At 40.9% G+C, this 27710-nt stretch overlaps 1 protein-coding gene across 5 annotated transcripts in view; it reads left to right on the top strand.

Annotated features, from left to right (window-relative positions):
• The window catches only part of SLC26A4 (solute carrier family 26 member 4), a 50236-nt gene extending 22808 nt beyond the window's left edge, over positions 1-27428 (top strand). For all 5 annotated transcript variants that reach the window (XM_037065856.1, XM_037065855.1, XM_037065857.1 and 2 more), the window contains 11 exons: positions 3522-3599; positions 3733-3828; positions 5193-5299; positions 9308-9377; positions 11672-11764; positions 12696-12791; positions 13282-13512; positions 19282-19336; positions 20460-20602; positions 22841-22924; positions 26885-27428. In XM_037065856.1, coding sequence (XP_036921751.1) covers positions 3522-3599; positions 3733-3828; positions 5193-5299; positions 9308-9377; positions 11672-11764; positions 12696-12791; positions 13282-13512; positions 19282-19336; positions 20460-20602; positions 22841-22924; positions 26885-26908 — 1077 coding nt within the window. In that variant the 3' untranslated portion in view covers positions 26909-27428. The remainder of the gene's footprint in view (positions 1-3521; positions 3600-3732; positions 3829-5192; positions 5300-9307; positions 9378-11671; positions 11765-12695; positions 12792-13281; positions 13513-19281; positions 19337-20459; positions 20603-22840; positions 22925-26884) is intronic.
• Positions 27429-27710: the final 282 nt, after the last annotated feature.

The following is a 27710-nucleotide window of genomic DNA, read 5'->3' as shown; positions in this document are numbered from 1 at the left end:
CTCCCGCAGGTCATCTTGTTTCACCCCCTTGCCAGGAACCTTTCAAACCACAACACTGATGGGTTTCTGAGGCAGAAATTCTCAAATCTCTGTATGGCAGTGCTGAGCTGGCAGATAGTTACATTTACCTGTTTTTCCAGGGATAATAACAATTGACAAAGAACCAGTAATGAAGAAAGCTGACTGTTATCAATTTGTTGTCTGGAGCTAGAGAAGGCCTAGTAAAAGCATATTCATGGCTTACTGAGTTATTATATTTTCAGAAAACTTGAGTGTCTATTTACATTTCCTTTACAAGGATCAGGAACTTCCTCCAGAGACCTTTGGTCCCACAGAACAACAGTTTGCTAGCCAAGAATATTTTGTTAAAACGTTTTGACATTTCTTCTTGAGTAAGATCTTTTTCCCTCAAGTTCTGAATGTCAGTTTAATCTTGCCTTTTATATGTGTTCTTAGTTGTTGCTTTACAAGGTGACCCCAAAACCTGCATCCCAATTAATCTCTGGGCAGCCTCTCCTTTAATTGTCCAGAAAACTTTCTCAAAGCCCATGCTTTCCAGCCAAGCATGGAGTCAAAGATGCCAAATCCAGTGGTTGAGGGCAAGGGGCAGGCTCAGGAGTTGTTTCTGAGAAACACCTGGAGAGTTTCTCCTTCCAGCACAGAAAGAGCTATTATTTAAGAGTAAAGAGTAAATTGAGACTATAAAGGAGAACAACAAATCCAAAGTAAATAGTATCATACACACCTGCACACACACAGAATCTTTAAAACCGGGTTTTATTAGAGCAGAGACACTACAAATCAGCATAAAAAAGAATGACCGAGAAAGCCAATGACTTCAAGAGTGGCTTGCCCAGGGAGAGCTTTAATGGTCTCACACATGATACTCCTTTCTTATTTATACTGGGTCTTTTTTTGACAGGGCTGGAAGAATGGATCTCTCCCGATTTCTTGGCTCGTATTGAACAAAACTTTAATCTTAATTTTTATAATTTCTCCTTGTAAAATTGAGTTCACTTTTTATGCAAACATTTCTAGCTCTGGGGGTGCAAGTAAAACAAGATAGCCCATACCAGGGAGCATAGCTAGAGACCTGTGGTCAAAGGAGAAGAGGTCAGAGGTGATTTCCAAAGCCGTACCCACGTTCGGGGCCAGCTGTCAGCAGCCAGAGTTTCCGCTGCTTTCATCTGAGATAGAGCATTGACAAGGTCTCCCGGTCCAGGCAGGCACAGGCAGGTCCCCGGCTGCTGAAGTTCACCGCCCTGCTGTCACCTCCAGGTTCAAATGAGGCACAGGCTGGCTGCCCAAGTAGCAATGCTGATGGAAAACGATTCCTTGGCAGAGGGTTTAGGGGTAATGCTGTTCTGGTAAGCTAATACCCTCCAGCCACACACTGGCCTGTATTATATTTAGGAGCGAAGGAAGCCAGGGTTTCGGTATTGAAGAATGAAACAAGCACGGAAATGGCTTGATATTTAATTACTGAAACGTATACTAAGTTCTGGGGTTAAAAGTCTAAGTGCCTGAACTGAAATCCAGGAACTCATGACTGAATAAATCAGTCAGTCTTTCCTTGTGTGGCTTCTCCTGTTTTTCTTTTACTTTAGAGCCTCAGTTTCAGCAGCTCTTCAATGGGCATAATAATTGTATCCAGCTCAGGGATGTCGTGAAGTCCTGGCACATATGTATTTGTAAATGCTCATGGCTCCGGTCATGAACTCCTTACTTATAAGAGGTGTCTTCATACCTATGAGACATATATTACACCTGTCACAGAACTGCCGAGCACATACTTGCTGAATGCATGAACCAACGGAATAATGAGTGTTGGTGGGTTGTTAACTGTTTCAGCACACCCGCAGATTGTAGAAGAGGTCAACATTGCAGCCTGTTCTTTCTGTGCCTCTGTCTGATTCCTACTGGTTCATGAAAAAGGAATTCTAATTACAAACTATTCTCTAGCTCTGATTACCCTCTCACTTAGCAGAAGAGTGAATTTTCTAGTAATTAAATCTGGTTATAGATACAAAATCTACAGCATTTCCCACAAACCAGCTGTAATTAAATTAAGTACTAGTAATGGGCCCCCACTCACAGATTTCAATATAGTAACCAGAATTAGTCTTGACCCCCATAGTCAGAGGCTTATTATTACAGAAACTTGGCAAGTAGATGGCCACCCACCTGGCATGTGTTGGGCAGCTGGCTGCAGTCCCTGTCCCCCAGTGTCCATATTGCTCCCAATTCACAGAGCCCAACATCCACAGCGAGATGCCAGTGGCTCCTTGCAGACAATAAGTACTGGCCGAGCAAACTGCATGGAAAGAAAGAGGAATGAAAGGGTTGAAGGAGGAAGGGAGGGTATTAGCTTCTCTGCTGAGATGGGAGAAAGGAAAGTCACCAAGGTACTGGGAATCTGGTGGCATTTTGCTAGGAGGTAACAGATTGCCTAGAAAAGGGGATGTGGATGCAAAGCAAAATTTTTAGTACATCATATGCGCAATATTGCCTCAGGCTGACCTCACTACACGCTGAACATGAATGATAAGTTTGCTGGGTGAAGTGAGGGAGTGCGAGTATGAAATTTCCTTGGTTTGTATGTCTCCTTTAACTCAAACATCTTGTGCTAGGCAGTATCTGTACCCAACACAACCTTTCCTGTTGCTTGCTCTCCAATTGCTCTGCTTCTGGTTCCCTGTCTTCTCTTCTCCTTTGTTCCAGAGCTTCTAATCTTCTCCTTGGCCATGCCCTAGCTGTCTCAACAGAGAATTCATTGGCCATCTGATCAAACCAAAGAATAGTCCCCAATCCCTCAGCCCCTCTCCAAACTATTTATGGATCTTAGGAAGTTTTTTTTGGCCAGCAAAGGTAAACTTTCTGAAGCTTTCTTTACTCTGCTATTGTCTGTCATTACTCCAGGCAATCGGTGTGCAAAGTTCTGAGCCTGCATCTGGTGACATGGTCCACCTCTCAGGAGGCTCATGTAGCATTTGGGTTTGCAATAAGACTGGCAAATTTATTTTCTCTGGGACTTTGGTGGAAACAATGTGCTACAAGTACAAAGTGTTATCAGAATCATTATGGTTGCTGATTCAACATTGCAGAAGAATCCATATGCACTCTGAGAATTTACTTTCCCCAAACATGGTCTGTTGTTGGGGAAAGGGAATGGTCCATGTCTCCTGGTATGGAAAATAATTAGAAGTTTGGGCCTCTGAATTGACACCAAAATTAGGGGTCAGATATATCTAGGTGACACCCAGGTCAAACTGGCTTTACTTTAGCAGGATCAGTCTCCACCTTTTATTTAATTCTCTGCCATAGCTACTATATATACAGTTTTTATTTTTCTTCAGTTTTGTAGAGTTTTAGAAAATAGTTCTTATCTCTCAAAGGTATGGAGAAGAAGGGTGGAGGTCAGGAAGCATCACGCGCCCCTTCGATCGGGCACGCACACCCCGCAGGCTGGGAGACAGGAGCGGGCAGGAGGGCTCCGTTCACGGGAGATGTGTGTCTTTCAGGTTGCTAGCATCGTCTCTGCTGGGGTTGTGATGATCGCCATTGTTGCTTTGGGGAAGCTGCTGGAACCCTTGCAGAAGGTAACCCTGCTTCTCGGCACACCGATTGTGTAATTTCTCTGCTCTGCCACCAGAGAAATAACAGGAGATTTATAAATCATCACATGGAAACCAATTCTCCGAATAACATAGCCCTCCCTGTCTCTCTTGCCAGTCGGTCTTGGCAGCTGTTGTAATTGCCAACCTCAAAGGGATGTTTATGCAGGTGTGTGACATTCCTCGTCTGTGGAGGCAGAACAAGGTTGATGCTGTAAGTCACCCATTTTTCTCTAAAAGGAGATTTGGTTTTTATATGCTTTTTGCTGTATCCTTGTTTTCTTATCTCCTAAGTCATACTTGCATTTTGGGATTCCCAAGGCAGGAATTAAAATTGTGTACATAAACCAAAGATTTAAAGTCTTCCTCTTCCACTTGAACTGTGTTTTTGGAGGTCCTGTATCCATTTCCAGCAAGAATCCCATAGAAGCTCATTCATATACTGTTTTCTTCTAGAGCTCAAAGCCAAACAAGCAAATTAAAGCAAACAACAAAACCCCCTCTAATTTAGAAAAACAAAACAAAACACAAAACAAAGCAAGAACAACAACAGCAAAATGCAAAAACCCATGCCGATTGTAATTCTGACCAAAGTAACTTTCGCAACTCTTCTGAGGAATTATAAAATCCGGAAACTAAACCCTTTAGAGTTACGCCCTAATTTAAACCAGAAGAGATCAAAGGAATGGGAAAACCTCCTATATGTCGATACGGAAAGATCTCCAAGCCAAGTTGTTAAGTGAAAACAGAGACCAGCACAGAATAGAATACTATGCATAATAACAATAAAAGATGGAAAAATAAAACAATGCTTTGTAGTCATATTTACTTGTATTTGCAAAAACGACACGCTGCTGAAAATTGTGCAGGAGTGTTTGTATGCACACACTCAGACAGAGAAACAAAAGGCACAAACCGGGTGGGAGGATGGGAACAAGTAAGGGGAGGAGGGGGCTGCAAGCAAGATTTTTATCGCACACGCTTTTTTTATTCCATTTTGAACATGTTAATATATTACCTTTTTGAAAATTAAATAAAAAATATTTAAATGGGACAATTGGTCTATATTGGGAATGCCAATTTCCACTTCTACTTAAATATGAAATGAAATCAGAATATTAAATAGAACAGTGTGTGGTGGGGGAAATGGGAACGACTGTACTGGAACAACATCAAAAACAATGTGTGGGGGGTTGGGGTGCTGACCCCTTTACAGTCAAAATTCCACGTATAACTTTTGACTCCCCCAAAATGTAATTAATAGCTTATTGTTGACCAGAATTACCAATAATATAAATAATTGACTAATGTATTTTGTATATGTATTATGTGTGTATTCTTACAATAAGTAAGCTAAAGAAAAGAAAATGTTAAGAAAATCATAAGAAAAGTATATTTAGAGTACTTAGTGAAAAAAAATATCAATGTATAAGTGGACCCACACAATTCAAATCTGTGTTGTCCAAGGGTTAACTGTAATTTGTTCACAGACAATTGATCTTATTAATTGTGCAGGTAATCTCTCACCCGATGGTACATGATAAATTAATATAATTCTTTTTATTTCCATTTCCCTAGGTTATCTGGGTTTTCACATGCATAATGTCCATCATTCTGGGACTGGATCTCGGGTTGCTCTCTGGCCTTGTATTTGGGTTGCTGACTGTGGTGCTGAGAGTACAGTTGTGAGTAATATAAGACCCAGGTTACCTGTGGCCAGGACAGCACACTCTGAGATTCCTTATGCCATTTTGATAAATACAGTAAAATGACTCCCTTTCATAATAGTTACTATACCTTGCATGTTTCTGTGAGTTAAGCACATAGTGAGTGCTTTACACATATAACCATATTTAATCTTCAAAAAATGTCCTGTGAATAGGTTATATTATTCTCATCCTACAGGTAAGAAAATTGAAGCTCAGCAAGTTTAAGAACCTTCATTAAGATCCCATAGCTAGTAAGGGGCAGAACTAGGATTTGAACCCAGGTGCACCTCACCCCAGCATCTGGGCACTTAGTCACATGCTCTGATGCTGGTGCGCTCTTCCTAGTCATGGTAAGACCAAACGGTACGTAATTCAGCAACACACTGAGGTTGCTTTGCAGTTTCTTAAATGAGATGAAGTCTGTGAGGTACTGGGCCCAAGGCTCAGGACCAGATAGCTGCTAAATATATTTTAGCTCATTTGGTTGAAGCTAGTAATCCAGAAGTTATGTAACCCGGAACAGGAGACTTAAAAACAGTTCATTGTAGTCAAAATTTATTCAAATCTGCCAAATAAGGCATGTACCCAGTAAGCCCCACAATTATATGAAAAAAACACAATTAGATCATCTTCAGAGTGAAAGCAGCAAAGACAGTTGAAAGTAATGAAAAATCATCTATGAGGCAGCATTAAGGGGTATGATTTTGTTGGTTTGTTTTGACTTTTTTCTTTTTAAAAATATATTTTATTGATTACGCTATTACAGTTGTCCCATTTTTTCTCCCCCTTTTCCCTCTCGACCCATACCTCCCCTTCCACCAGCATTACCTCCCCCTGCTCCCCCCTCCCCCCTGCTTAGTTCATGTCCATGGGTTATACATATAAGTTCTTTGGCTTCTCCATTTCCTGTCTCCCCTGTCTATTTTGTACCTACCATTTATGCTTCTTATTCCCTGTACCTCTTCCCCCCATTCTTCTCCCACCCCTCCCTACTGATAACCCTCCATGTGATCTCCATTTCTGTGATTGTGTTCCTGTTCTAGTTGTCTGCTTAGTTTACTTTTGGTTTTGTCAATTTTTAGGTTCAGTTGTTGATAGTTGTGAATTTGTTGTCATTTTGCTGTTCATATTTTTGATCATCTTTTTTTCTCACATAAGTACCTTAACGTTTCACATAATAAGGGTTTGATGATGATCAACTGCTTTAAGTTGACCTTATCTGGGAAGCACGTTATCTGACCTCCCATTCTAAATGATAGCTTTGCTGGATAGAGTATTCTTGGATGTAGGTCCTTGCCTTTCATGACTTTGAATACTTCTGTCCAGCCCCTCCTAGAAGCCTACAAGATTTCTTTTCAGAGATTAGGTGACAGTCTTCTGAGAACTCCTTTATAGGTAACTTTCTCCTTTTCTCTTGCTGCTTTTAAGATTCTCTCCTTATTTTTAGTCTTGGGTAATGTAATTATGATGTGCCTTGGTGTGTGCTTCCTTGGGACTTTCTGAGCTTCTTGGACTTCCTGTAAGTCTATTTCCTTTGCCAGATTAAGGAAATTCTTCTTCATTATGTTTTCAAATAAGTTTCCAATTTCTTGCTCTTCCACTTCCCCTTCTGGTACCCCTATGATTCAGATGGTCAAATGTTTAAAGTTGCCCTGGAGGTTCTGAAGCCTCTCCTCATTTTTTTGAATTCTTGTTTCTTCATTCTGTTCTGCTTGATTGTTTCTTTCTTCCCTCTGGTCTGAATCATTGATTTGAGTCCTGATTTCCTTCCCTTCACTGTTGGTTCCCTGTATATTTTTCTTTATTTCACTTTGCATGACCTTCACTTTTTCCTCCATTTTGCGAGCATACTCAATCATTTCTATGAGCATCCTGATTAGCAGTTTTGAACTCTGCATCTTACAGGTTGGCTGCCTTTTCATTGCTTAGTTGTATTTTTTTTTCTGGAGCTTTGATCTGTTCTTTCATTTGGGCAACATTTTTTTTTGTCTCAGTGCACCTGTTACATAGTAAGGGGTGGAGCCTTATATTTGCCAGGGCAGGGCAACCCAAGTCGCTGAGTTGTGGTGCCGCATTGGGGGAAGAGTCAGAGTGGAAACAATGCCACTTGCTTGGCTCTCAGCTGGCTTTCAGTCTCTTCCCCTGCCACCCACAAGCAAATTGGGCCCTTCTGGTGCTGATTCCTGGGAGGATGGATTTGTGTACATTCTAGGACCCCATGGGTCTCTCCAATGAACTCTTCTTTGTGGTGGGAGTTTCTCACAGCCTCAACCCACACAATCCCCACAGGATTTTACAGTCAGAGGTTTTGATGCTTTATTTCCCTGCACTGGAACCCTGGGTTGCATGGTCTGTCTCACTCCCCAGTTATTCCTCCAGTGTTATCTGCATAAAAATATGGGACCACCTGGTCCTCCAGCTGCTACCTTGCCGCACATTCTCTAGGCCCCAGCTGTCCATCTCTGCCCCTCCTACCCATCTGAATGAATGTTTCTTCTTTAACTGCTTGGTTGTCAGACTTCCGCACAGTTTGATTCTCTGGCAGTTCTGGTTGTGTTTTGTTTTTAAGTTTGTTGTCCTTCTCTTGGTTGTGTGGGTAGGCAAAGTGTATCTACCTACACTTCCATCTTGACCAGAAGTCCCTCAATTTTTTTCTGGTTTGACTCTTGAAAGGCTTTTTGTGTGCACCCTTCTGGGTCTACAAAATTGTCTGAACAGAGAAGGAGACAGAACTTCTCTCCAAAATCAAAACTTGCTGCCTTTCTGGACTTCTGGCCCTTCTCTGTATTTGGGCAGTGAAGGAATAAAACCTGGAAACTATCAACATGGATATCTTCAATCTAGCATAAGCCCACCTTTTGTGTTCCACCAGCCAGTTCTTCCCACCCTTCTTTTCTCCCTAGCATGCTGGAGCCCACAGAAGGCTGCTGTACGCTGCCGTGATACCCTTAAATGGTGCCCAAGCGCCCAAAAGAGTTCACAAGCTCCCAAAGTGTCCAGTTTATTTCTGTGTAACAACTGAAGAGCTGTCTTTAAAAAATGCTGCCTCTCCTGCTCTTTTTGCCTCAGCGTTAACTTTCCTTATATGGGTGTGCTTGGAAAAGAGGGTTTTGTGGAGAGATACTATGTAAATTTTATGAGCTTTAAGTTCAAAGTTAGCACAGCACAGTAAGCAGAGGAGAAATCGGTGGCACATTTCAGCTGCTGCTGAACCCAGTTGGCTTAACTGGGCTTTTAGGCAACAGAAAGCAGTATCCTCCACAGTATTTAATTCCCAGTAATTATAAGGCTAATCCAGAGAGCGCATTGCCGAGAGTACCCCAAACAGATACTTTTTCTTCAGGAACTGTATTTAGCATTTGTTCCTAGTCATGCTTGAAGAATGACAAAATTTATTTGATTGCAACAGGAACAGGAAATAGGAAGTGCTTATTTCTGGCTCTCCAGGCTCCTATTTTTATAAAATGAGACTAATTTGATCACTGCAGACTCTTCATAATTCATCAGAAAGTTGCGATAACTCACAAGGAATTTCCAGGCACTGGCACTATGTCAGGCACTGAAGACCAATGGGCTAAAGAGAGAGCCAGGCTACTCCTGACCTCTGGGGTCTTTTCAAACTTCTGTTCTCAGTTTACTCTCCAATAAAAATGAGGATAAACTGCTGACCCTTCAGGGTTATGGTAGGGCTTAAATAAGATTTAACAGGTGTGAAAGATCTTTGCTTATCCTATAAAGTCCTACACGCATGAAAGTCTGACGCTCATTATTTCTCCCAGCCTTTGGAGAAGTCACGGTTCCCCTGCTTCCTCCAACTGCACGCAAACACCAGCTGTTCACTTCAGAGTTAGCTACAGGAACATGTCGTCTCCAGTAGAGACAGTGTCCAAAAACATCAGAAGGATGAGCTCTTTAGTTTCTGTGATTTCTTTTTATTCCAACATATGCTTGTTGCAAAAAATGCTGACTGTAATTTCGTTTTAGTCCCTCCTGGAATGGTCTTGGAAGCATCCTTAGCACAGACATCTACAAAAGTACCAAGAACTACAAAAACGTGAGTGCCTGTATGAGATATTTGCTGGACTGGGGTTTGCTGGCCTGGGTCACATATTTCTCTTCCAGTATATTAGGGACAAAGTAGGCACAGGTGGGGGCCTTCTGTCAGGAAGTTCCAAAAGTCCCCTGGGGTGTTTTGACTCAATGTGCCTCCTGACATCCATGGTTTACATGAATTTTGTCGATGCTAGTTGAATGTCGTTTTAATGTCAAACGGCTGTAAAATTTTTTTTAAATATAGGCAATTAAGTTATTTTGAGAAGTTGAATCAAATTCTAGTTCTTTTGATAAAGGGAGTTACAGGTACAAATTTCTAGTTATAAAATAAGTCCTGGGGATGTGATGTACAGCGTGGTGGCTATAGTTAATAACAGCACATCACATAGTAGAAAGTTGCTAAGAGATCAGCTCTTAAAAATTCTCATCCCCCCAAAAATTTAATTATGTAGGATGACAGATGTTAACTAAACTTATTGTGATGATCATTAGCAATATATACAAGTATCAAATTATGGTGTACACCTGAAACTAATAAAATGTTATATGTCAATTATACCTCAATAAAAAATGTGGACAGAATCTTACAGACATCTAGAACAAAATAAAACATATTGAGATATGCATAATGAGAGTCTCAAAGGAGGAGGAAAGGAAAAGACAGACAAAATATTTAAATAAGTATCAAAACTTCTCCAAAACTGATGAAAAACATCACATACAAATCCAAAAGGTCCATTGGACCCAATTACTGCACACAAGGAGGTCTACACCTAGGCACGTTAAAGTAACACTGCTGAAAGCCATGGCATTAAAAAAATTCTATAGCAGTAAGAGGAAGAAAAAAAAAACACTATTTCTTTGCTATGTAATCCTTATCATCTATGAAATTGTCTAAAATCCCTGGAAGATTTTTTCACTCATTTTTTAAAAGATTTTATTTATTTATCTTTAGAGGGGAAGGGAAGGAGAGAAGGATAGAAACATCAATGTGTGGTTGCCTCTTGTGCGTCCCCTGCTGGGAACTGGCCTGCAACCCAGGCATGTGCCTAGACTGGGAATCGAACCATAGTTGTTTGGTTTGCAGGCCAATGTTCAATCCATTGAGCTACACCAGCCAGGGCTTCACTAATTTTTAATAAGAGACTTTCACGTTCTCTGTCTCCAAGAAGCTTGGTGGACATTGTGCTCTATGCTTGGAATTGGAAGAAATAATATAAAATACAAAAAATTAAAAAAGAAAAAAAAAAGAAACATCTTACCGATAGGCTTGTAGTACCTGCAAATAAGATTGCTTAGTGCCCAGCAAGGGAAACAAAGATGAAAAAGCAGAGAAAATGAAGAAAATGCTAATTTAGCAAAAAAAAGTTTTCAAAAAATTTAAAAATGTGAACCCTAGGAAATTGTAGTCTAATTTTACCTTAACATTAAAAAAAAATGTTATGGGGTATAAATGGGAGGTGGGGAGGAGGGCTGTGTGGGTGGGCTGGGATGGGAGTAAAAGACAGAAAACTGTACTTGAACAACAATTAAAATAAAATTTAAAAAAGAAATAATAAAGGCAAAATTGCAGAAGACAAAAAAGAAGTCAGACACTGAATCTGGAATTCCAGTAGCTGCCACTTAATTTACTTCCACAGCTGTCCTCAGTTATGTTGAGCCAAGTGCCATCAAGAACTACAAATGATTCTAGAAAATCTCTCAGCTTTAGGTTCTGAGTTCTGAACTCTGGGCTCCTGCTTGTAGAGACCTTGCCCAAGTCACCCAGGCCCCCAGGGCCTGCATTTTCTTCTCTGATCGGCTGGACTAAAATTGTTATGGTTCCTAAACACCAGACAAGCCTGTGATTCTGGTTTTACTTTGGGTCTGACTACTGTGTCAGTGTAAGAACTACTAGCAAATGACATCATAGGCCTCAGCCCCAGCAGATCCCCTTGAATTTGCTACCTTTTTTCTGTTTTAAAGGCATTTGGGGAGATAAAGAGAGGGGCAGTGGTATGAACCTGAGGCAACTCATGTCATTGTTCTGAGCTTTTCTTCATCCAGAAATCAAAGGGTTGAATAATTGCTTTTCAAGGCCCTTTCTTTCATCAGCTTCTCCTGGATGGTGGAGGTTCAGGAGTGTGGGGGACCTACCGCCTGCCAGCCGGGATGAGGCCCTAACGAGGGAGTCCAGTGCTGCTGCTACCCAGCTCCTCAGGGCAATTGTAACTCAGCCTCTACCTGAAGAGCCAGAAGTTTAATTGAGTATTTGAGGCCTGAAATTATTTAACCTCAATTTCTTTTTAATACTAGATTGAAGAACCTGAAGGAATGAAGATTCTTAGGTTTTCAAGTCCTATTTTTTATGGCAACGTTGATGTTTTTAAAAAATGTATCAAGTCTACAGTAAGTGCTTTATCCCTAAAAATTTGTTTGCTAACCTCCTTTGAGACTTCATTCATTCTACAGGTATTTATTGGGCTCAAAGTGGACACAAGACCCTATATACTACTCCCTTTGTATAGGGCAGTAAGAATTATAACATAACATCCTTGCCCTAAAATAACTTATGCTCTTTTGGGGATAGGAAAGAAATAGTAACAGATGTTAAAATCCAGGTAGCAATAACTATGCTGCTGGGCAAAAACACTAGAGTTGTCTCCAGGCAGAATTTGAGTAAGTTCCAAATGAATAGTATAGACAGTACTTGCTAAGAGTTCATAGTAGGGAGTGAGCCATGTTAGTTGGACCTCATCAGGCAGTGTGGCAGTGAGCAGAAGGAAGGAGATTATAGCAGGTGTTGGGAACTATGAGAACAGAGAGGAAAAGGTGGAAACATGTACTGGGGAGAGGTTGCCCCGTGGGGTAAGAGGTTAAACAGTATATGCAGAATCTGAAGGCAGGAAATTCTGGAATTCATCCTTGAATTCCATGCTGTGCTTCAAAGTTGGGTTTTGTTTCTAGGTCAGTGTTTTATTATGTGCATTCTAGGGTAAATTACTGGTTCATCCTAGAAGGACAATCATAGATTTTGCAATAACAAAATAGCTCTGTAATGTTAAAGAAATTTGGAAACACTGACTTAAAATAAATGAAGTTATTTTTTCCTATTTTGTTTTCTACTGTCTTGGAGTCTTTAATATGCTCTTGTCTTCCCTGAGTCTCTGGGTGGGTGGGGTAGATGAGCCACTAGTGGAGACCTCAATTAAGAATTTCTTATTTGGCAGAATGTCTAAAGGAAAAATACTACTCGAGAAATTACCTTTCCAGATGACAATTGCCATTAATGAGCATTAAGAACCAGATGTTTTAAGTAACTTGACATTTCTTTCCAAAGGTTGGATTTGATGCCATTAGAGTGTATAATAAGAGGCTGAAAGCACTGAGGAAAATACAGAAACTCATCAAAAAAGGGCAATTAAGAGCAAGAAAGGTGAGACAACAGCTTTCCCCCCTCTTAAATTTCTCCCTTTCTCAGATGAAAATGAAAGCAATTAGTCTAAAATTAAATCTACCCCCTTTGGTACCCAGATGTGTACAAGCAGATGACATACACTTGTCAGAGAACAGCTGAGTTTTCCTTATAGCCAAAAGGGAATGGGAGAAAATAAAATGAAATCAGAAAAAACATAGGGTGTGAGTTCATAAACATTTATAGGAATTACTTTTATTCTCCTGCCAATGTGTCTCTTGGCCAATTCCACAACCTTCCAGAAATCAAGAGTTTTCTGGCTTCTCTGCTCTTCCATTTTTCTTCCTAGAGAACATGAAAGTTTGGACTGAGATAAAGCACATTCATTAAGTGTTCATCCCCTCAATGTTTTGCTTATCAAGTGTGTAGCACTTTTAAGTAATTTGAAATAAATTGTTTTTAAAAATCCCAAATCATTGGCAATTAAGTTGGCAGCATTTTCTTTGTTTAGAATGGTATTATAAGTGATGCTGGTTCATCAAACAACGCTTTCGAGCCTGATGAAGATATTGAAGATCCGGAAGAACTTGATATCCCAACCAAGGAAGTAGAGATTCAAGTGGATTGGAATTCTGAGATTCCAGTGAAAGTGAATGTTCCGAAAGTGCCCATCCATAGCCTTGTGCTTGATTGTGCAGCTGTGTCTTTCTTGGATGTTGTCGGAGTGAGATCATTGCGAGTGGTAAGGTTCTAAGTGTTTCTGAATAAAAGATTAGGAGCTTTGGCAATAATAAAACCACATGGGATGCCCAGTCTGGCAAAAGGGTGACTGATTGCATAGGCTCTGCACTATGCAATAAGTATTCCCCTGTTTCTAGGGGAATACTTTTGCAATAGAGTTTAATATATTAAAGCACAGGTTATGGAGCCAGACTACATGGGGTTGAATTTTGGCTCTACTATTTGCTGTAGTGTGACTACAGACAATTTGCTTAATTGGTCTGTACCTCAATTTCTTTACTCTAATATGAGGATAATAACAGTACCTATTTATGGTTTTCATGAGGATTAAATCAGCACATGCATGGTAATGGTTTAGAACAGTATCTGGCACCCAGTCACCCTTCAGAAAATATTAACATTTATTATGTTTTATTTTCCTGAGAGTATATAGGAAATTGAATATGAAAAGGAGGAAGTTTATGTGAAGTATTATGTTTTTATTTGTTATGTAAACAGCAGCAGAATGAGGAATATTGAGCACATGATAGGACTGAAAAAGCCAGGCATTATCAAGAGGCTGGAGCAGGTAGCAGGTCAGTCATCTAGGCAGTCAAAGGATTGAGGAGCATGTAGGGCGGGAACATGCATGATATCAGACACCAGTCATGGAAGGTTGAGTTTATTCTTTCAACAATAGAGGTGAATAGCCTAATATATGCCAAGCACTCAGCCGGGCACAAGAGACAAATGATGAAGTAGTCATAGTCCCTGTCCTCATGGGACTAAGCAGTCTAGAGGGAGAGGAAAACATTCCATAATCTTTTTTAAACTTATTTTTAAAGTATATTTTATTGGTTATGCTATTACAGTTGTCCTGTTTTTTCTCCCTTTTATTCCCCTCCACCCTGTACCCCCGCCCCCACTAGCATTCTCCCCAGCCTTAGTTCATATCCGTGGGTTGTACATGTAAGTTCTTATGCCTCTCCATTTCCTATACTATTCTTAACCTCCCCATCTATTTTGTACCTACCATGTGTGCTTCTTATTCCCTGTTCGCCCTCATTCCCCCTCCCCATCTCTGCCTTCCAGTCCTACTCTGCTGATAACCCTTCATTTTTGTGATTCTGTTCCTGTTCTAGTTGTTTGCTTAGTTTGCTTTTGTTTTTAAAGATTATATTTATCTATTTTTAGACTTAGGGGAAAGGAGAGAGAAAGGGCGGGGAAGCATTGATGAGTGAGAGAAACAATCAGTTGCCTCTCACATGCCCCCATCTGGGCTGCAACACAGGCATGTACCTTGACTGGGAATTGAACCAGTGACCTTTTGGATGACCAGCCAATGCTCAATCCACTGAGCCACACCAGCCAGGGCATGTTATTTTTTAGGCTCAGCTGTTGATAGTTGTGAGTTTGTTCTTATTTTACTATTCATATTTTTGCTCATCTTCTTTTTCTCACATAAGTCCCTTTAACATTTCATATAAGGGCTTGGTGATATGAACTACTTTAACATGACCTTATCTGGGAAGCACTATATATGCCCTTCCATTCTAAATGATAGTTTTGCTGGATAGAGAAATTTTGGATGTAGGTCCTTGCCTTTCATGACTTTGAATACTTCTGTCCAGCCCCTTCTAGAAGACTACAAAGTTTCTTTTCAGAAATCAAGTGACAGTCTTATGGGAACTCCTTTGTAGGTAATTGTCTCCTCTTCTCTTGCTGCTTTTAAGATTCTCTCCTTATTTTTAGTCTTTGGTAATGTAATTATGATGTGCCTTAGTATGTGTTTCCTTGGGTCCAGCTTCATTGTGACTCTCTGAGCTTCCAAAGAAGTGCCACATCAAAATGGGGGCTCCAGACTTCTGGCCAAGATGGAGGCATAGGTGGAAACACTGTGCCTCCTTGCACAACTAAGTTTAAAGACAATGAAGTTTTAGTAACAAAAACACAGCCAAAACGCAGACAACTGAACTGTAAGGAAGTCCGACAACAACGAACCATTCAGCCGGACTGATAAGAGGGGCGGAGTCAGCAGCGGAGCAGGGCTGGGCAGGAAAGATTGTTTGGTGGAACCAACCCAGGAGCGTAGGCGGTGGTTGGCGGATCCCAGGTGTGGGGTGGCAACGGGTGGACCCAGTGAGGGTGCTGGGAGGCTGGCTGACTGCGGTCACACATTCGCTCGCAGATAAACCAAGCAAAGGAGCCAACAGTGAGACAGACCCTGCAGGCCAGGGCCCCAGCGATGGGAATTAGAGCCTGAAAGCAACAATTGGAAAGACTTTCGGGGTCGGGGTGCCGGGAGACGCTCCCAGGCTCACAGAGAGTTCATTGGAGAGAGCCACAGGGTCCTGGAGAGTACATGGGCCCACACACCTGAGAACCAGCACCAGAAGGGCCCAATTTGCTTGTGAGAAGCCACAGAGGGGACAGAAATCTGAGAGAGAGCTGAGCAGAGCAAAGCGCCATTTTTTCCCTCTCTGACCCTGCACCCACATACAACATCACAACCCAGAGACTGGGTTGCCCCTCCCTGGTGAACATAACAGGTGTGAACAGACCAAAACAGTATGGCTCAAGAACAGCTCAAAGCGCCAGAGCCTATAATTCTAAGTGACCAAAAAATAGCCAACCTTTCAGATGCACAATTCAAAACACTGGTCATCAGGATGCTCACAGAATTGGTTGATTTTAGTCACAAATTAGAGGAACAAATGAAGGCTAAACTAATTGAAATGAAGGGAAATGCACAGGAAACCAATAGTGATGGAAAGGAAACTGGTACTAAAATCAATGGAGTGGACCAGAAGCACGAAAAAAAATGACCAAACAGAAAAGAATGAAGAAACAAGAGTTCAAAAAAATGAGGAGAGGCTCAGGAACCTCCAGGACATCTTTAAATATTCCAACATCTGACTTATAGGGGTACCAGAAGGGGAAGAGGAAGAGCAACAAGTGGAAAAGTTATCTGAACAAATAATAAAGGAGAACTCCCCCAGTCTGGCAAAGGGAACAGACTTCCAGGAAATCCAGGAAGCTCAGAGAGTCCCAAAGAAGTTGGACCCAAGGAGGAACACACCAAGGCACATCATAATTACATTAGCCAAAATTAAAATGAAGGAGAGAATTCTAGAAGCAGCAAGAGGTAAGGGGTCAGTCACCTACAAAGGAGTTCCCATCAGACTGTCAGCGGATTTCTCAAAAGAGACCTTACAGGCAAGAAGGGGCTGGAAAGAAGTATTCCAAGTCATGAAAGGCAAGGACCTACATCCAAGATTGCTCTATCCTGCAAAGCTTTCATTTAGAATGGAAGGGCAGATAAAATGCTTCTCAGATAAGGTCAAGTTCAAGGAGTTCATCATCACCAAACCCTTATTATATGAAATGTTAAAGGGACTTATCTAAGAAAAAGAAGATAAAAAATATGAACAGTGAAAGGACATCAAACTCACAGTTATTAACAACCACACCTAAAACAAAAGCAAACTAAGAGGACAGCTAGATCAGGAGCGGAAACATAGAAATGGAGATCACATAGAGAGTTAGCAACAGGGGAGTGGGAGGAGGAGAAGGGGGGAGAAGGTACAGAGAATAAGTAGCATAGACGGTAAGTAGACAATAGACAGGGGGGAGGGTAGGAATACTATGAGAAATACAGAATCTAAAGAACTTGTGACACATGGACGTGAACGAAAGGGGGGAAATGGTGGGGGAGGGGTGTGCAGGGTGGAGGGGAGGGAAGGGGGGAATGAGACAACTGTAATGGCATAAACAATAAAATATATTTAAAAATGCAAAAAAAATGGGGGCTCCATTTTGCAACCATACTCAACCAATTCTGTGAGCATCCTGATTACCAACCAGTGTTTTGAGCTGTGCATCTTATAAGTTGGCTATCTCTTCATCACTTAGTTCTATTTCTGGAGTTCTGATTTGTTCTTTCATTTGGGCCATATTTTTCTGTCTTGATGCAGCTGATACGTTGTAAGGGGTGGAGCCTTAGGTATTTGCCAGGGTGGGGCAACCCACTTTGCTGCACTGTGTTGCTGTTTGTGGGGGAGGGGTCAGAAAGGGAACTTGCTCATCTCTCTGTTAACTTTCAGTCACTTCCCCTGCTACCCACAAGCAAATTGGGCCCTCTGGTGTTGATTCCTGGATGGGTGGGTTTGTATACATTCTAGGACCCTGTGGGTCTCTCCAATGAACTGTCCTGTGAGGCTGTGAGTTTCTCCCACCACTGCAACCCCACAGGTTTTTACACTCAGAGGTTTTGAGGCTTTATTTCCCCACACTGGAACCCTGGGTTGCCCAGTATGTCTCACTTCCCAGTTGTTCCTCTTGGTTTATCTACACACAAATGTGGGACGGCCAGCTGCCACCTTGCCATCTCCTCTTCTCCCTGGCTACCCATCTCGCCCCCTCCTACCAGCCTGAATGAATGTTTCTTCTTTAACTCCTTGGTTGTTGGAGTTCCATACAACTTGATTTTTCTGGAAGTTCTGGTTATTTTTTGTTTTTATACTTGTTGTCCTTCTTTTGGTTCTGTGAGTAGGCGGTGTATCTACCTAGGCCTCTGACCTGGCTGGACATTAAGTAATCTTTTAAATAACAACTGTACTAAGTGCTCCAAAGCAGACAGACTGGGGTCCCCATTTGATTAGGAGTGTTAAGTTTAAGTGAAGCTTCCAGCAGGTATCAAGCAGGTTAGGCAGAAAAGTAAGAAGGTTAAAGACACCAACAATCAGATACAATAATATGGAACTGACCCTCAGCTGAGGTTTAGCTTAGCTGGGGCTTTTTGGCTGCTTTGCAAGAGTAGGAAATCATTCCAGAATGCAGGTACTATAGAAAGTATTTATACTTGACAAAAGAAAATGATACAATGGTGACAGGTCCTCTTCCAGTTCTCTTAGCAGACCTGGTCATTAGCTCATTTGAGAGCATTTTCTTGTTTTCATTGTGCATTTCACTCTGGGCATTGGCTCAGATGCGTTGTAGGTTGTGTTGGCCAAAGGTTTAGTGACTGACTTTTGGGAAGAGTCTTGATATATTTCATGACAGAATATTTTTCACACTTAACAAATAATTGCTTTCAAATGCTATAATGATAATTGTGAACAATTCAACATTTATACTTACATAGAGGTCATGATCTTCTCCCCAGAAACTTCTCTTCCAAGTTCTATTTTATTATTGCCTACAGGTCTTGCATATTGATTTTTTAAATTGAACTTTTCAGTTTGAGGTAACTGTAGGTTCCCATGAAGTTTTAAGAAATACAGAGAGATCCTCTGTGCCCCGTACCCAGTTTCTCCCAATGGTAACATCTTGCAAAACTAACATCCAAAATCACAATCAGGACACTAAGACTGCTATAGTCAAAATACAGAGCCTTTTGTTTTTAGGTCAGGTTTTACATTCTGGATCTGATGGCCACATATCTACAGCCACATATTTTCCATTCAAAGATAGAAACTCAGTGTTGTCTCTGATCTTCGGAGGCTGTATCAGGAAGCCCCCTGTGCCCCCTTCTTTACTTTCTTCTCCAGATATTTATCAGGCACCTTTGTGGCATCCAGCACTGGATGTTGCCACCTCTTGAGATATGGTCTTTTCATCCCTAATCATGTCATCACTCCACGTTGAAAACCTCTGTGGTTTTCCAATAATGAACTTTCCTCAAAGTCCCATTTAAGCATGAAAATATTGAAGCTTCTTCTGAGCAAGTAACTGAATGCTACTAAATTATGGGCAGGTCAAGTTACTCAAATTCTCCTTTTTAAATTTTTAGATTGTCAAAGAATTCCAAAGAATTGATGTAAATGTGTACTTTGCATCGTTTCAAGGTAACTGCGTATATGTACATATCTATCTATAAGACTTTTCCCTAAGCCCTTTCTCCTATCTGGGAATATGGATATATCATGACCAATGTTTTTTTATTATGGTAAAGTGCATAATAGCATTTGTTCTTTGAGTCACATTCGAGTGGCATTTGTTTCAGTGGCACAGTAAGTATATTTACAATGTTGTGCAACCACCACAACTATCTCTCACCAAAAGTTTTCATCGCCACACACAGAACTCTACCCACTAAGCAGCCCCACTGAGGGCATATTTGTACCTAGGGAGGTGTTACTTCCAGTTGTGCCACAGAGCTGGTAACGCATGGCAGCTGATCCTGCCAACAGTGCCGATCGCCGTGGGAGAACTGTCTTAGGGAGAGCAGAGCTGGAGATGACTTAGATCCCTTAAAGCTAGAGGATCCTCCAGGGTGTGATTCTGTGTCTATGGGCAAGTGTATGCATGTGGGGAAATACTAATGTTTAGGCCGAGTTCTCTAGAACCAGAGGCTGAGTTAAGGGCTGTTGCACAAGTGATTTACTGAGATCTGAAAAAAAACTGGCTGTCAGAAAAATTCATGAAGGAGTGAGGGGAGCAGGATAGGGCTGGGAAGAAGCTGGACAAAGATATGGTTGCAAAAGTCTACCTTAGCCTAATTTCACAGGGGCCACACAGCAGGAAAAGCACCAGAGGGTTATTCCTCCTGGAGGCAGCAAAGCAGGCCTTTTTACCCCCATATCAGTCCGTCAGTGCTGCAGGCCACCCAAGGGTGGGGGTGTCAACCTCCCAGGCCTTTTCAGGTGACACGGTGCCCGTTGGTCCAGGAATGTTCTCCAGAGAAGGCCACAGCTAGAACCGTTAGCAGCCAGACTCACATTAGCAGCTGGAGGATGGGGACTCTAGCAAAAGGGATCTGGTCAGGAACCAGGGCCATTTACTACAACCAGTTACGGTATAACCATGACGTGTGCTACTGGAAATGAAACTCAGTGTATAGCAGGGTCACATTTTGGAAATGAGAAAAGAATTAAAAGCAGGAAGGAACTACCAAACCTTAGTATTGGTTCATGTTACAAAATTATCTTTTGTTGGAAACTAACTAAGCACTATATCTTTCTTTTGAAGATCATGTAATAGAAAAGCTGGAGAAATGTGGCTTCTTTAATGATAACAGAAAGGACATATTTTTTCTGACTGTCCACGATGCTGTCCTCCATGTACAGCACCAAGTTAAATCCCGAGAAATTCAAGATTCCATTCTAGAAACGGTAAACATTTAATCTTTCTACCTATGTGTCTTTCCTGAGCTATCATTATTTCTGTAAGTGGCAGGAGTTCCACAAATTTGGGTTTAAATTCCATTCTAGTGGGATGTCAAGCCAGTGGTTAACTTCTCAGAGCCTAAGTTTTCTCATCAGTAAAATGGAAGTGAAAACATTTACTTTGCTGGGTAGATATGAAGACTAAATATGATAGTTTATATGAAAGCACCTGGGACGACCTAGTACTCAATACATGATAGTTCTATCACATGTAGGTTTTTTACTAATAAAAGTAGCTTTAGCTATACTGCCTTTTTAGAATGTAGGCACTGAATCTCAGGTCTTCTCGGATTTGTATCTACAAATGCAGTTTAAATTCTTAGCAATCTAGAAACTCTTTATTATATATGTCAAAGGTCATAAGTGATCTTTGAAAAAGAAAAAAATAAAGGACATGAATTAGCCAGGACTCAGTTATCCCCCACAAAACACAATAAAGCCTGATTTCCTATGAAATTCTTTATTTTGTTAGTTCTCTTGTCAGATGCCGGGGGTCACTGAGCTTTCTGGTCTGGGCATGGGCCTGAGCCTACTGGTGGGCCTGATATAAGAATCTCTTCTCTCATCAGCCCTGCCAGAGAATTTTGGAAACCATTTTGGTCTCCAAATACCTATAAAAATAACAATAATAATTATTTCAGTGACCCAATCTGCTATATTTTAAATTGCTTCCTTACCCCACCAAGTTAAGATAGATTCTTATTGTGAACTGGAAGTTAATGTCTGAAGTAACACTAATTTCGAAAACAATAGCACATTATGCTTTTAAGCTATTGTTAGTGGAGATATTGCTCAGCCTACTGCTGTGGGAGAGAAACCTAGGGGTTCTAAACACCAAGATCTGTATCTGAAATACAAAAAAGGGAAAAAAAAGGGAAGTAGTAAAACCACAAATCTATGGGGGGAAAAGCTACATGCAAGCAAAATGCTCATTTTTGAAAACTCATAAAACTTTTTCTATCTAACTTAAAACTCTCTAACTTATAGGTGACAACAAAACAGGATCTTATAAAGTATCTTAAAAAGGCCTCTCATTAAAAGTAAAATAGAACCAAAGTGTCAACTTCTTTCTCAATGTGAAAACAGTTATTTTGTTTGTTTATACCTTGCTCTGATCCAAGATCTTGGATCCCACAAATGTCACAAAACCCACCGATGACAGAGCCCCTACCAGCATTAGACTCAACACCGTTTGTAATCAGGGAGGCATCATCGGGCCTTGGATGGATTTTTCACCCTGAACGAGTGTCAGACTGAGTATAACTGAGTATAACTGAATACACTTACTGGTTCACTGGATAGTGGGTTGAGCACTAGGGGTAGCCTCTCAGGTCGGCAGCCTCATGCGTCTGCGTACCCTCAGTGTCTAGCACAAAGCCCTGCATGGGGCAGTTTCCTTTTCTTCAGGAAGGGTAACGTGTGTTATGGATGTTGTGGATGCAGTGATGGGACCATCACAAGGGCTATCCCAGGACTGTCCCAATTTGTAGTTACACCTATCCTCTTTTTTTCATTATGTTTGACCATCTGCACAGGGCCTGGGATCTAATTCATTTCCATGCTAGCAAAGAGAATTGGATTATTTATTTGTGAGGTGAAAAATAGCTGAAAAGCTCTTTGAAATGTCACTTTTATCTTGATATACATTTGGAGTTGCTTTGGGAATATCCTTCTTTATGTATCAGATAAAGCTCAAAATGTTATTGGTTTCCTCTGTTGTTGATTTACTGTTAAAAAGCAGAACTTTCTTGAAAAACCATCTTGCTCCATAGATGTTGATTTCCATCTCCAACAAAATTAATATCCAACCAGTTTAACTTGTGACTGGTTATCGTCATCAGTCAGGAGCCCATTCGGTGCATGCTTAACACTGCACTAAGTGCTCTCAGTTTAGCCTTTGAAATAAAGACACTTTGACTATTGCGTCACTCAGGCAGAAGGGTAACTGCCCTTCAGAGCCTGGGAAAGAGAGTTGAAAGGAGGTTAACGATGGAAAACTGTGGCAGTTCAAACTTGAATGTGAGAAAAGGGGTACAGGGAAAATTGTAAGTGAGAAATACAAAAGGACAAGAAGATTATTATATGAGAAGCACCAGCAGGGCTTTGAGTAATTTTCAGTGGTTTATCGGGTGGGTTGTTGCTATTATATTTTCAGCAAATATTCTCTGTGTTCTCTTTGTCAAGATCTCCCTCATCCAAGACCACAAAGATCCTCTTGAATTAATGGAAGCTGAACGGATTGAAGAAGAACTTAATGCTGAGGATGAGGTATGAGCATTATTTTCTTTCAAAGAAAATAATTTAGATGAAATCTTGAATAAATAGAATAATACATGTAGTAACTATGTCTGATACAAGCTATTCATAAAAAATAATTTTAAAAGATACCTAAAGGATGGTGTAATAGAATGAGGGAAATAGAAAACAAGAATTTCCCCTTGAAGACAGAAAGAACCTGGGGACCTCCTGGCCCAGGTTTACAGGATAATCCGTGACCGGAAGCAGCCAACACTTTAGTCCTGTTTTTTTTGTCTAAGCCTCAGTGTACTTTTTCTTCCAGAGACCTAAAGAACAGAGGAAGGGTGATTGGAGGAAATTTCTTTTTTAAATTTTTTAAAAATTTATTTAATTATGGTTCAAGTACAGTTTTCTGTCTTTTACTCCCATCCCAGCCCACACTCCCCACCCGACCCCCGCCCCAGTGGAGGAAATTTCTAATCCAGAAGTTTCATAAACTTCAGAAATAGTCTGTGTGACACAGGAACCTCATGACTTTCCTCACCTGACTGATAATGGCTTAGAAAAGACTGATTTTATGTATTTCTGATGCCCTTGGGGGCATGAGTCAATTCCTAGGAAACTTGATTGAAACTTGTAGTAATCTGGATAAACTTTGTGGCTCCACCACAGGGTAAAATGAGACTAACAAAAGAAGATCACAGAATTTTAAAGATGAAAGATGCCTGAGAAAGCAAATAGTCTCACACCTTAGCCCATGCAGAAATCCCTCATACACGATGTCTAAGGATGTTCATTCAGGTTTTGTGTGAGTGTTTCCAGACATTGGTAGCTAGGAGCTTTTCCAGGGAGCTTGTTGCATGCTTGAACGTGTCCAAGTGTTACTTGTGCTTACAAAATTAGATTTGGCCTTTCTCTAATACCAAGTTAAACTGGCGACTGAGCTCTCTCTTTTCCAGCAACACAAGCCCTTCCACTAAACAGCCCTTGAATATCTGAGAGTATCTCTCAGGTCTCCACCAAACTCTGCCCCAGGTGGGACCCCCCCATCATTCCTTTCAGACACAAACTTTGTCGATGCTCCTCTGCCAAAGAAGGGAACACAACGCCTCAGACAGGGACGGGCCAACATGATGATTACACGACCGCGACCTACCTTGATGACTTAAAAATGTGTTTATAGTAACCTCAAAATCTATGCTGCTATTACAGGGGTCAGCTAAGAGACTTGGGCATTTTTACACACATTGTCATCCAGCTGGGTTCTCCATTTACATTTATGTAATTGACTTTTGACCTCTAGCGCAGGACCACACATTTCTGATAAATTACATCTTGTTTGTTCCCATTGATTGACATCCTCTTGAATTCTGAATCTATCATCCAGCATAATAATTATGCACCCCCACTGGTATCATATGTAAATCTGAGAAGCATTCCTTCTCTGCCTTATGCCAGGTCCTGATAAAAATGTTGAAAAGCATATATTCAAAGCCCTGTGGTAAAACCAGATAGTGAGCATGACAGGAGAGAAAACTTCTGAGGGGGAAATACACTGCTAGGGTGAAATCTGAGGTTCTGCATCTTAGCCCATCAGCTTAGGGAGCCCAGGAACATAGTCACTGAGCTGTGTAGTGTCAGCTCAGTGTCACTTCGTGACGATGGATAGCGGGCCAACTCAGTTGAGTAGAAACTCATACATCACAGTTGGGACCTAAGAAACTGCCATTAGTAGAAGCACTTTTGATTGCCACATAAAAAGATTATTCAGGTATGAGTCCTGTAGACCATGAGGCAGTATAGCAGTATGATTTTAAGGGCATGGACTTTAGAAATGGATGGATTTGAGTGCAAACCATGATTCTGCTACTTAACGGGCTATGTAGCCCAGGGCAAATTATTTATCCTGTCTTCATGTAAACTACAGATAATAATACTTCAAAGAATTGTGAAAATTAAAGGATACATAGTAAGTACTCAATAAGTAGTATTAACCGTTTTTAAATAATTCAAATTAAAGTATGATGAGTTACAGTGGACTTCTGGCCAAGTAGGAGGCACAGGTGTATACACACTGCTTCCTTGCAAAACCAAAAGAACAACAACAAATTCAAAAACAAGACAACCAAAACTGCCAGAAAATTGAACTGTGTGGAAGTCCAACAACCAAGGAGTTAAAGAAGAAACGTTCATTCAGGCCGGTAAGAGGGGTGGAAAGGACATGCAGCAAGGCGACAGACCAGGCAGTCTCACATTTGTGTGCTGATAAGCTGAGAGGAACAACTGGGGAGCAAGACTGAGAACAGAACCGAGGGTTCCAGCGTGGAAAACTAAAGCCTCAAAACCTCTGGTTGTAAAAACCTGTGGGGGGTTGGCAGCAGGAGAAACTCCCAGCCTCACAGAAGAGTTTGTTGGAGAGACCCACAGGGTCCTAGAATGTACCAGATCCACCCACACAGGAATCAGCACTAGAAGGGCCAAATTTGCTTGTGGGTAGTGGAGAAAATGGCTGAAAGCCGGGGGAGAGCAGAGCAAGCAGCATTGTTCCCTCTCAGACCCCTCCCCAACATACAGCTGCACAAGCAGCAAAGTGGGTTGCCCTGCCCTGGTGAATACCTAAGGCTCCACTCCTTAACAGGTGTGCTGAGAAAAAAAATGAAGGTACAGATCAAAGCTCCAAAAATAGAACTAGTTCAAAACACTAGTAATGAGGATGCTCACAGAAATAGTTGAGTCTGGTCACAAATTTGAGGAAGAAGTGAAGGCTATGCAAAGTGAAACGAAGCAAAATATACAGGGAACAGGTGAAGGGAAGGAAACTGGGACTCAAATCAATGATTTGGAACAAAAGAAAGAAATAAATATTCAACTGGAACAGAATGAAGAAACAAGAATTCAAGAAAACGAGGAGAGGCTTAGGAACCTCTGGGACAACTTTAAATGTTCTAACATCTGAATCATAAGGGTGACAGAAGGAGAAGAGGAAGAGCAAGAAATTGGAAACTTATTTAAAAAAATAATGAAGGAGAACTTCCCTAATCTGGCAAAGGAAATAGACTTCTGGGAAGTCCAGGAAGCTCAGAGAGTCCCAAAGAATTTGGACCCAAGGAGGAATACACCAAGACACATCATAATTAAATTGCCCAAGATTAAAGACAAGGAGAGAATCTTAAAAGCAGCAAGGGAAAAGAAGAGAGTTACCTACATGGAATTTCCATAAGACTATCAGTTGATTTCCGAAAAGAAATCTTACAGGCAAAAAGGGGCTAGAATGAAGTATTCAAAGTCATGGAAGGCAAGGACCTACATTCAAGATTACTCTGTCCAGCAAAGCAATCATTTAGAATGGAGGGACGGATAAAGTGCTTCCCAGATAAGGTCAAGTGAAAGGACTTCATCATCACCAAGCCCTGTTAAATTATATCAAATGTTAAAGGGTCCTTCTAAGAATAAGAAGATCAAAAATATGAACAGTAAAATGACAACAAATTTATAACTATCAACAACTGATACAAACAAAAACAAAAACAAACTAAGCAAACAACTAGAACAGAACAGAATCACAGAAATGGAGATCACATGGAGGGCTATCAGTGGGGAGTAGGGAAGAGGAGGATAAGGGAAAAGGTACAGGGAATAAGAAACATAATTGGTAGGTACAAAATAGGGGAATGTTATAAATAGTATGGGAAATGGAGAAGCCAAAGAACTTATGTATGACCCATGGACATGAACAATGGTTGGGGGGGGGGGAATGATAGTGAGGGGGGTGCACAGCCAAGGGGGATAAAGGGGAGAAAAAAGTGGGACAACTGTAATCGCATATTCAATAAAATATACTTAAAATATGTTAAGTTACAAAATTTTTACCCATCATAATAAATTATGACAATATACACCTGAGATGGTTCAATGTAAGCAATCAGCATTATCAAAACATATGTGTAAAAAGACTTGGGAATTCATTCTGTTTCTCTTTTGTTTCCACAGGCTATGCGTAGACTTGCTACCTGAAAGTGGGCTCAGGAGGTGGCTGTAAGCAGGACTACGGGACTGCCAATGTACTTCTATGCAAGCGTTTTCTGCATTGACTGTTTCTCTGGACTTGAAACACTCATTCTTTTTCTGTTAGAATTTTAAAAACACTTTGATTTTTTAACCTCTTAGCTGTTAAAAGAGAGGCACTTAAGATTGTTTCTAGGCTTTATTTATAAAATAAATAGCTTACCTCTAAACTGTGCAAAATGGTGAGAATTATCCTGGTGACCCAGCGATGTTCAGGATCTGTCCACGTTGTGCTGCTGTACCTCCATGACATTCGCCAACGATGCTCACGTGGGCATGGGCTAGCCCTGCCCAGTCAGGGCAGGCGTGGCCCCTCAGACTCTGTGGCCAGTTCACTTATCAGAGATTATCATAAAAAAGATCTATTTCTGACTGGCGTGGATACCCATGGGCTGTGCCGTTCACAGTGTAAGGGCACTCTGAGTAAATGCTGAAATATAATTGTTAATGCATTTATCAATAAAAGCCTCAAAAATCACTTTTGGTCAATATATCAAAAATGTTTTTTAAATGCAAATTTGCTTAATACTTAGTAATGAATGCTATATTGACCATACACTTAACAAGAAGTCAGAATTGAGATGGTTCACTTCTAAACTACAGAACTAGGCTGATATATTTTTAAAACATTGACTTACAGAGATGAAGCAATAATATTAATATGGTTTATAAATTCACTTTTTATATGATAACCATGGATCACAATTAAGATCAAATAAAAACATAAGAAAGACTATCTCTAGTTTAAAAT

This window comes from Sturnira hondurensis, unplaced genomic scaffold (assembly GCF_014824575.4).
Source record: "Sturnira hondurensis isolate 20B ecotype Veracruz unplaced genomic scaffold, ASM1482457v3 Scaffold0016273, whole genome shotgun sequence".
NCBI classification, from domain to species: Eukaryota; Metazoa; Chordata; class Mammalia; order Chiroptera; family Phyllostomidae; genus Sturnira; species Sturnira hondurensis.
This window is presented reverse-complemented; position numbering and strand designations above follow the sequence as displayed.